Source organism: Nymphalis io, chromosome 4 (assembly GCF_905147045.1).
Source record: "Nymphalis io chromosome 4, ilAglIoxx1.1, whole genome shotgun sequence".
Taxonomy (NCBI): domain Eukaryota; kingdom Metazoa; phylum Arthropoda; class Insecta; order Lepidoptera; family Nymphalidae; genus Nymphalis; species Nymphalis io.
The window spans coordinates 11,862,868-11,874,352 of record NC_065891.1 but is presented as its reverse complement, the minus strand read 5'-3'; the positions used below and the strand labels follow the sequence as shown (position 1 = coordinate 11,874,352).

Genomic DNA, 11,485 nt, shown 5'->3' with positions numbered 1-11,485 from the left:
TATATATATATATAATTTATGATATTTATAGACTCTATTATATATATTATATATTGATCAAGAAAGTATAGATAATATTTTTTATGTTAGACAATGAAGTGATCAACAAAGGTTTTTTTTAAACATATACGTATAATCTTTTACTTGTTCTTCTTTTTATAAATAAAAATGAACGTTTGTATGTTCGTCCTATATGTGTTCCTAAACAATTCATCCGATTATAATGAAACTTTGATGAGTAACTCTACGTACTTCCGCGAAGGTTTCAAACAACGCTAGATTTTTCGTTTACATGTTTGTGCTTCAATATAAATGTTTTTGGAGACCCTATTCCTACCCGTGTGAAGCTGGGTTTTACTCCTAGTCATTTATTAAAAGAAACATTTTTTATAAGTAAACATATTTATTTGAAGACGTAAACCTAATTCTTTAATCTTTTTTCAATGTAATTTGTTTGATCGTTATCTTTTAACTTCTTATTTTTTTGGTGTAAGTACGATCTGTGAGAAATGCCGTTTCTTCTAAAACGCGAACTACGAGTGTCAAATAATGCAGTGATGTAACTGTGTGTCTTATTGTTATAATTTAATCTTTTCACATGAGGCCTACTTTTTTATTGTTACCTATTTTACGAACTACTGGTAATAACTGGTGTTAACTGTTTAAGGGTCGTAGAAAAAAATGTTACGTTAAAAAAAAAAACTAAAGTGGATTTTTATACGTATTGACATAATACTTTAATTGTATTAAAGAAATCAAAACATCTAAATCTTGCTTATAAGCACTTTTGAAACCTCATGTAGATGATCATCGTCATTATCAAATACAACATTTGTATAATAAAATTTGAAAGGTATTTTTATAAAAGAAACCGTTGTGTACTTTTTATCGTCATTGTAAATTATAGTAGACAGCGCGGCGCTCATACGTAATCTTCGATAAAAAGTATGATCTCGCTGAACAGTTGAAATCCATTTCGAAACACAGACCGTGGTAACAGTCGAACGGTAATTACAGCGTAACATTATTAAGGCAATTCGATATTATTGTTTGACTTTGACATTATAAATAACAATTTATCTATCTCTACAGATAATAAATCGATATTAAACCAAAAACTGTAGACGTTTTTGCGCTTCCAATAGTGCACCGTCAGCAGATTAATAAATATACAAATATTTTTTATGAGTTTTATTTTCAAAGTTAGGTTTTACTTGCTTTATAAAAATAGTCTATTCTATCTATTTATTCACGGGCTCAAGCTAATTCCGTAATAAATTTCATTGAAATTGGTTTAGCTATTATTGATTCGTGAAAATTAGCAGAGTTATTTTTACATGTAAAATATTAATTTGGATTACTATAAATGGAATATGCATTTTATACCGATTTTCCGCTGAAAAATGTAGGCTTAATATAGGCTATTTCTATTTTAGATTTTAGTCTCTGGTTGGCGGTTTATTGACGGTAAGACAGTGGTTAATACTTTTTACTGAATCTGTTTGCAGGTTATATGTAATGATCACTTACAATCAGGTATTTCAACCAAATGGGATATCTACCATTCTTAAAAAAAAAACAAGCTTTATATATTATATGTAGTTAACAGATTTTTTTTTTAATATCATCTGACGGACAAGCTTTACGAGGATAATGCTTTATGAATATTAATAATACATTTTAATATATTAAGACTATATGGAGGAAAATGTAAAGGTTATTAGTTCTCAGGGGATATTTAACAGAATATGTTTCCAAATTTATCACCCACGTAAAAAGCGAACTCTTTGAAATATTGTATTTATTTTATGTCGGCTTTGGGACCGCTGTTGACAGCTGATGTGGTAGAATATTATTTGCTATGAAAATCTGAATGCAGCTAGCATTTTTAACCATTTCATACGGTCATAATTTATACAATATGTCTATTGCTTTTTATTAAATTTTGAGTCATTACCGATATTTGTAAAAAAAAAATGTTGTATATGTAAATAAATAATTTCATAATTATTAAAATGTTTGATGCGTTAAGTAATATCAACCTTTCTTTCTTAGCTGATCTGCTGATGTCGATGAAATTATTAGAGTAGACCGAGGAAGCACCTGAGCCGGAACAATTTGTGATCTAAGAGTTATTTGAAAGTGAATCACGGAAATGACGATGTGTAAAATGAAATAAAGCCGTTACTTAAAATTTTAATATTATAAAAGCGCGCTTTTTTATCTAGTGAACGGTGAAACACTTAATAACTGGCATATAATAGAAATGTATTTAAAAAAATAAAATCATATTTACCGAAATGGCTACCTGGGTGTGGTTGGCTGCTTTATTCTGCGGATGTCAAGCGGCAGTACTGCCACCGCCTTGGGCTGATGTGAGAAGGAATCCTTGCGCTGCTCATCCTAGAGGATGGTTGATGCTGTATTGGCCGTCAGATGGGAAATGTTATACTATATACAAGGTAAATTTGTTAATTAAATCCATTTTATACTTTAATTCTAGACGGATAAGGTTATATTTTGAATATATTATTAAATTTTTTTTGCAAGCTTAATTATATGTCACAGTAAAGTTATTTTATAAGAAACTCGATACTCACCGGATAATATGCTCGTGAAATGTCAGGACTATAATAATTATAATATCGCTTACAAGTGAGATACTAATGAGTTTATGTTAAAATGCATATTAGTAATCTTAGCAACAGCAAAATCTTCTTCGAATAGTATATTTAAAATAATTATATTTAAGAAAAAAGTGTTATATAGAACTGTAATATAGTTCAATATCTTAGGTCCTAGCGGTTAGTTTAAGCACGAGTTAGTTAGTTATAGTAACAGCCTGTATATGTTCCACTGCTGGGCTAAGGCCTCCTCTCCCTTTTGAGGAGAAGGTTTTGGATCTTATTCCACCACGCTGCTCCAATGCGGGTTTGGTAGAATACACAAGTGGCAGAATTTTTGTGAAATTAGACACATACAGGTTTCCTCACGATGTTTTCCTTCACCGTCAAGCTGGAAATGAAATATAAACACAAATTAAGCACATGAAAATTCAGTGGTGCTTGCCCGGGTTCGAACCCACGATCATCGGTTAAGATTCATGCGTTCTAACCACTAGGCCATCTCGGCTTTAAGCACGAGTATGGGATTTAAATTGTTACATTGCATGTGCCTGTAATCATAGGCTAAACTTTCACGCCGGAATACAATAACAAACTATAAGTATTTATGTGTGAATAGTGTCGGAAATGTTAAGAATTTATTTATATTATATCACGTTTCAATTGGTTATTTTGTATGATTGAATTTTCTCTCAGGATATAAGGTAGTTTGTTCACTGTTCTTTATATATAAATCAATGCTCGCTACCCGACTACCCCAGAAATTAGATTATGTTTTTCGAGTGTACGTGTAATTAGAAATTTCAAAAAATAAATAATAATGTACATAATATGTCGATTGCTTTGCGAGCTTGAAGTATTTTGAGTTCGGTATCAGTTTTGTTACTTTTCACTTAGATGTTATGTCAAAAAACTAATCTTATTGAGTTAAGTATCAAAATTATCATAATTAAAATGTTCATTCCAAAAATTGGTATAAAAATAATACTTTACTGAGCTAAGTAATCTTAGGTAGAAATTGCTAAGCGTTTACGCTTAAATTCGTAAAAGCGGCTTGTAAACAAATATATTAAATTTTGATACCGGTCCGGTCAGTTTTTTCACGAGTTGAGACCGTGACCGATCGATTGCTTATACGAGTACGCCGTCTCTCACTGACCCACTGCACTTATGTTGCATTTCATAATATCTTTGGTATGCAATAATTGGTAAAATATTAATTGAGAGATTGTTTGATCGACAACGAAGAATTATGTTGATTTTAATAAATCATTATGAGTTTGTATCAAATTGTCTTTTGAGATGCTGAGGAATTAAAAATAGTTACAACAAATCGTGACAGCGTTGGATGTCGACAAGAATGCTGGCAGTATATTATCCTTTTGATTTACGATTCCGATTCTCTAGGCAAAAAATAAATCAACTCTCCTTTTACGAGTAAAGCCTCGGGGTCAGAGAAATAGGTAGCTTTTTTATTCAAACATATCACACACAGTACAAGAATATATAGGTTTTAAAAAGGAATGTAGTTATTATTCGTTGATTTCCATACAGAATATATAAATTTAATTGCATATTTTTGATTATGTATTTCATTTAACAGTAGTTTTTTTGTCGGCTTTTCTCGGTAGAATCTACATTTGGAACGAGTGGCTTTACATATACTTTAAATAACGATTCAAAATTACACATAAGAGCCATATACATAAATTTTGATTTTCTATCGTTATAAAAATATGAACATTATTCGAGTCTTTAGTCCAGTAAGTTTTTTATTGAATCAAAGGCCACAAGCGTAACTCCAAGACCCCGTAATTGTTGTTTAATACTTTTACGAGATAAATTAAAAAAAAAAACTTTAGTCTATGGAAGAATACTTTTATATCCATTGAATCTTCGCAAATTAACATTGTATATTTTGAGAATGTTTATGTTAAAGTTGTTTTATAATGTTAATTTATTTCTATGTAAGAATGTAAATAGTTTACTTTTAGTATATAAACACTATTTCCATGGAAATATTCAGTTAGTATTTCTGTACACGTATAATGCTTGTTTATAATATAATTAAGATGAAATATGTAAATATGATGTAAAGTTACGTAGTTCACATTTACGTAATTTTTACTTAAAACATTACATTTCCGAGGTAACAGGGTTGTTTTCATCTTCCGTCTGATCTTATGCCCTTCGTAATAAGGTTTATAACGTTCTGACGTTTGTTCGTTTACAAACGAGAATATTTTTACACTGACACGTGACGGTAACGCGAAGAAAATTCAATTAAATGTTTTATGTAAATGAACTGTCTTAAATAATGCTTAAAGGAATGTTGATTTATTTTTATTGGTGATCGTTAGTGTAACAATGAAATAAAGTAGACGATTTATTATATAAATTGCTATATAATATGTAAATATTATTTAAGTATTTTTATATAAAAGCAATAGTTTTTATTGTTGTGTTCCGTTTTGAAGATTGAGTGAGTTAGTATAACTATCGGTACAAGGGACATAACGTCTTAGTTGAAAGTGTACGGGATTGTTAATATTTCATAGAGCCCCAATGTCTAGGAGCGCTGGTGACTTCTGACCACCAGTTGGCCCATTGGCTAGTGAAAAAAATAAATATTGCTTGTTTCTATTAGTATGTTAAACTTTGGGCACCATATGTTTAATGTAATGATATGTTTTATGATAAAATGAAACCATGTACATGTTATTAGTATTTGTGTGAAAAGTTTTCTGTCATATAAATTAAAAAGTAAAGTAACAGCTAGTGAAATTACTGCTATTGGGTAAAAACGTTCATTTCCTCATAAGGAGAAGGTTTGCGTTTGCGTTGTGGAGCTTATTCCACAATGCTGTTCCAATGCGTGTTGGTAGACAGGTCTTACGATACACATGGTTCAGTATTTCTTCTAATATATGCAGGATTCCTTACGCTGTGAATTACGTGCTGGGCCAGGTTTGAACCCGCATTTAGACTATAGCCTACTCCAAGAACAAGAGAAATAAACCCAAATAAACAAATTTGACACCGATATCATTGGTCACCGATATCAAATGATGCGATATCATTGGTCGAGATCTTGAATAATCTATGACATTCACTATGGATTCGCGAGAAAATGGCGTTTTCAATGTCCGCAAAGCTGTAATCGGAACTTCGAAAGTAAAATTAATGTGATTATAACTATTTAAGTGGAATAGTGTTTTTAATTAAGAACTGTTTATAGTGCGTAATACAGCAGAATAATTAGAAAATCGCATGCATGCAATTTGTAAATTTACAGTTTGTTTACCTTTACTCTCATTACGATTGGAATAGTGTTTAGATTCGCGTGTTAACTACTTAACCATCCACCACCACCACCACGATATTAATCTTATTCGAAAAATTAAATCACATATTAATAATTCATAAGTGGTTAACATTTCTTACAATGCCATTGTCTATGGGCGTTGGTGACCACTTACTATCAGGTGGCCCGTATGCTCTTCCGCCTACCTATACTTTAAAAAAAAAAAAATATAAATGTAGCTTATTCATAATATTATCTTCTTTTCATTAAGAATATTATTAAAAAATTGAACATTTTCTTGTGACAAAATAATTATATAATTACTCTCCAAATAATGACCGCAAAGAATGATACTAAAAACGCTTGATTTCCATATTAAGAACGTTCATTGTTATTGACTTTTTCATATCGTAGTCGTTGCCGCTACCGTCTCGGCACGTTTGTAAGAGATTATATTATTCAGGTTCAAGGGTCGCATTATGCAAGTCATACCTGATCGTAGCTAGAGATAAAAACAGACACCCACTTTATATGTTGTAAAGCCTTAGGAACGTTTATTACAAATATTATTTCTTGTAAACTTAAGGTAACTTGTGACATTGTTGGAGATATTTAATAATTTTATCAATAATTTGCCTAACCGTTTTTGGTATTTGGACAATACTCTAGAACATATTGTCATTCATAAATTTGTGTGCAAACACAGGTACACACTATTCTCTTAACTTTATAATCCGATAGAACAACATATCTAACACGACTGTAAGCGTTGTTAACACTGTGTAAACAAATGCTCTAGAGGATTTCTCAACAGAAAGACCCTTTAACTTTTTTAAATGGCCCGACCCGGATTTTAAGCCAATACTCCAGGACCTGCGTGCTTATAAGCTAGCCATGTAATATTAAATATTGCCTAATCTAAAATAAAAAAAGGCGATGCATATTTAGTGTTTAAAACCCTGTATCTGTCTGTATATCGTTTACATTTTTAGGAATCAGTCTAAATATAATTTCATAGACATTAGGGATTCGGGTCATGTAGAAGCGGTAACCGTATAAATATTTTTATTCACCACGTGCATCGCTTAATAGCAGATTAAATCAGTTGTCAAATATAATTATTTATACAAATCTTATCTTTATTTGAATGCGTTAGTGACTATAATTGGTTGCATTTTGTTTAAAGCTCTCTCCTTCTTGCTTGAATATAATATCCGTAATATACGTTAACGTGGGTTGTATGCGATTACACAAATATGTAGCGAAATGAATTAGTTCCTTATGTTGAAGCCCGGGCAAGTTTTCATGTGCTTAACCTTTCTCGGTTTCTCAAATACTATCGAGTCGTGTTGAATGAACAATTGTATAAATTATTCTTCTGTTTCTAAGTCTGTTACATTATAATAGATAAGTAATGAAACATGAAATATGAATCACATTATGAAATGTGGCTTGGCACCTTCTAAAAATTTAAACTATTTTATCATCAGCACCCTTTGTTGCATTATAGTTCATAATGAATTTACTTCTGCACTGAATCATGCATTTTGATTTTGCTGTGGATTGTGCTCAAGAAAATGGTCGTTTTCGTTTTTATTTCCAAATGTATGAGGCAATAACAATGTATGAGCAAAAGCGAATGAGAACACAGGTTACTTTGTATCTAAGAGGTTCACGGGTTTCTGACAGGGTGTATTTTAACGATTTAAAAGGTCTTCAATTTCGAGTATTTATGATCCACAGAATCTAGGAAGTTAATTTTGTCTATAATTTATCTTGGGCTTGGCGTTCAACAGAAAAGGACATCATCCCGCCAGGTTTTGAACCCGTATTCTTCGGTTAATATTCTAGTATTCTAACTAATGGACCATCTGGATGTTTGAGAATTTTTAATTTCAAATTAGAGGTCTTCATAGCCATTATAAACAATAAATTTACGAAACAATTAATATTTTAGGAGATTTTAATTTTAGCAATCTTTGATTCCAGAAAGGACATCCGTGTCCAGAGACTCAAGAGTTGAGCCCCGGACGACTTGGTGGTCGTACGGTGGCAGAGTGCAAGTGCCCACCAGGTACCGCCCAGCTCCCACACACCAAAACTTGCCACAAGCTGTTCCAACGTGGTCCATGTCGACATGGAGAATACTTCGCTCCTGTAGAAGAGTCTTTTAACATGCGAGGGTAGGTAAGCATCTAGACTCCAAGATAATTATCAATAAAAATATATTCAATTGGTAATTAGCAGCAATTTCTTGGTCTATTCCTGATTGTTAGAATAAACTTATTTATATTATGATGTCGACATTTATAACGTTTAATATAAAATTGAAATAGATTTTTTTATCGTAAATAATTTCTTACAATATTTAGGCCTTGTTCTACACGTTACTGTTATTATATAAAATAAAGTGTGACTTAAAAAACTTGAGAACACTATTTAAAGTAGACGCGCTACATATTTCATTTCTTCTTTTTTACATCACAATGCTGAATATAGAAGATAGAAGATATTCCTACTGTATAGTAGTAATGATTGTACATGACATCATCAATGGTTTTACCAGAAAAAATAAGGCCAAGAATTACCTGAGGTTATGACTAATCCACTTCGTTTTATATTCCAGTGAACGTCAAGGCATGTGCGTGAGGCCACAGCAGTGCGCGGACAAGACCTTGCTCTATTGGCCGCCTGACGGCCGTTGCTACTATAGACTTACCCAGGGCCCTTGTTACCCTGGATCTATATTGGATTTAGGAGATGATGGTCTAGCTAATTGCACCGTAAGTCTCTTTTCTTAGATACGTTTTGATCTATTTATAGCCCAGCTTACGCTGCATTTTTCTTTCCAATAGAAAGTTATTGTAAGAATCCGATTAAAAAAAGGGATATAAGTGCAATATTTGATATCTCTATAAGTTTTAAGACTTTTAGAGGCAAATGATATAGTTATTAGAAAGATGAACATATATATATTTGAAAGTTTTTTGTCATATTCCTCGCATATTCGCAAAAGGGGATCTAAAGGTTTTTTCGAGTTATAAATAAGTAACTCAAACCCGATTATGTTTTGATTGTAATCGATCGAGCAGTCGATTGTGCTAATTAGAAAAATAACCGAATTAAATATTTAGGATAATGTCGAAAAAGAGTACAACACAACACAAAACACTTAACCGTTAAGATAAAATTTGGTTGCAAATTTATCTTAGTTATTATTTTTGGCTTGATTGCACATGATCCATTTAATATTTACACTTATCCACACTTTGTAGTGCACATCAGATAGTTCGCACTACTGGCGGGCAGATGGCGGCTGCTACGCGCACTATTCTAAAGGGCCTTGTGAGCGAGGCCAGTTGTTCCTACCTGGTGCTAGATGTGGCTGTGAAGCTCATCTACCGCATTATCATAATGTCACCCAAGGGTGTTATGAACTTGGTGAGTCATATGCTATAAATTAATTCTGTGATTTTTTTTCACCATGACCAGTTCTATTTTCTTTATCTTCATGCGTGTTTAAGGAAAGCGATGAAGAGTATGTTTGGAGAAGAGTTGTAAGAGCTTATTATTAACTTTGAAATTATTTGTTTGAGGAATGAAAATTAATTTTAATGTTAAAAACGTCCTATTAAAAATCAATGCACAATTAATTTACTTTATTGTCGTGACTGTGTTTTTATTCTATTTTTTTTAAATTAATTTTCAGACTCCCTCGGTCCTTGCCCTAAAGGCCATGTGTTTGCCATATCCGAGGTAACCGAAAACGGGTCACGTGCGGAGTGCAAGTGTAAAAACTTCCACGCTCGCGCGGACGACGGAGCTTGCTACCGGCTTTACACAAGGGGCCCATGCGGACAAGATGAGATGATCTCTAGAGGAGGACGTTGTGTTAAGGTAAACAATAATGGGTGAAATTTTAAGCTTAGAAAAACGTGCATTATTGGATACCAAACGTTTGTAAATTGTACCTGTAAAAGAGAGTAATATTTCGAAATCAACCTCGTATATTAAAATGTAGTAACGTAAAAGTACCACCACTAATGTAGAAGAACAACACGAACATGAGATTTTTTAATTAATTTATTTAATTTTAATAGAAAACTATCCAAAGCATTTATTTGCATTTAACTTAAATATTACATTGAATCTAGACTTTAGAAATTAACAAATAAACATGTATGAATTACAAAATGTATAAGCAGTCAGTTTGAACCGATTTTGTAAAAGTCTGGTTAGGCATCGCTTACGTATACTGTTATACTAAGTATATTGGTCTCTTATTGTTCCGTTTTTGTGGGACGAGTGAGGAGGCAGTGTGCACAAGTGACACAACATATTATATCGTATGATTGACAGTGCGGTAACGGTTTACACATTTTTTAGAGGATGATTATGATATTTGCTCTTTATAATGAAACTACTCTATTATGTTTTCAGGTGCCATGTGGACGAGGTCGGCTGTACGTGCCGGAGCGGAGGCGCTGCTACCGAGCCGGCGCCGCGGAGCCGTGCCGCGCGGGCGAACATCTCGCCTTTGACTTCGATGCGCGTCCTGCCCTGGATGGACTCAGCCACAACGGCGTTTGTGTGTGTGGAGCTACCGGTCAGCCTTGTAATCGGCGGGAGGTAAATAGCCACTTGTTGCTGTTTTATGTTATTACAGAATCCAAGAAAACATGAACCTAAATAAAGTAAAAGACGGTGGGAAACTTTTGTTATAGCCTGGGGGCAGATAGGCAATTACTGGTTGTTTGTTTGCACTGTCACCTGTTCTTAACACCGTCGATGCAACGATAAACATATCATTTAAAATGTTATGCCTCTTATGTCTGTAATTACTTTGCACAAAAACCTACTATCAGTAAAAACAATATATGACTTAATATAGATCCCAAAACATTGGTGATTATCATCAATAACTCCAATGTATTTCTTATAACTTTTTTAAGGCGTTAGTTAATCGACCCTTTAATTTACTTTACCTTTATATCTGATGTCGAATGCAAAGATGTAGCAACGATGACGCTGTTTGTTTTTATCACATCTGAGTTGTCGATTATCAAGTCTTGACGATAGATGAATGTACAATGCGCATTGTATCTGACACTATTCATTTCAGGTCAATAAATATCACTCAATGTGTATTTTCATTCGCTGTCACGAGATAAACGCAATATCCAAAAATTGAAGCCCATTACAGTGAATGCGATGTAGCTTTCTCCTTGAATACATTATAAATATTATAGCCCATCTTATTTCGAACGATTTAAAGATATAACTGGAGACTATCACTCAGTTTAAATTAAATATGAACCTAACGATATTTTTTTATTATTTCAGGTTACAGCGTGTTCTTCTCGCAAAGGTGCAGTTGCGTTCAATGGAACATGTTATATTCAGCACACACAAGGTCCGTGCTCTGAAAACTCCTGGCTCGTTAAAGACACTAATGAGCAAGTTACCTGCAAATGTAGACCTGATGTTAGTGATTGTTCCACTGAATCAGCGAACAGTTGACAATAAATTAGAAAATATGGACTTTATTGGTTTTTAC

General features: G+C 32.9%; 1 protein-coding gene across 1 annotated transcript; it reads left to right on the top strand.

Moving 5' to 3' along the window:
* The first annotated feature begins 2,300 nt into the window (after positions 1-2,300).
* LOC126768148 (uncharacterized) lies at positions 2,301-11,485 on the top strand. Its single transcript, XM_050486085.1, has 7 exons — positions 2,301-2,462; positions 7,918-8,111; positions 8,555-8,711; positions 9,204-9,369; positions 9,638-9,825; positions 10,369-10,557; positions 11,272-11,485. Exons 1-7 carry the CDS (start codon positions 2,301-2,303, stop codon positions 11,446-11,448), a joined length of 1,233 nt encoding a protein of 410 aa, XP_050342042.1. The 3' UTR covers positions 11,449-11,485.

Excerpts from the sequence above, each read along its gene's own strand:
- LOC126768148 (XM_050486085.1), top strand. The coding sequence starts at position 2,301 with ATGGCTACCTGGGTGTGGTTGGCTGCTTTATTCTGCGGATGTCAAGCG. Across the intron at positions 8,112-8,554 it reads GAGTCTTTTAACATGCGAGG|TGAACGTCAAGGCATGTGCG; the intron begins GTAGGTAAGCAT and ends TTTATATTCCAG. Across the intron at positions 9,370-9,637 it reads CCAAGGGTGTTATGAACTTG|ACTCCCTCGGTCCTTGCCCT; the intron begins GTGAGTCATATG and ends ATTAATTTTCAG.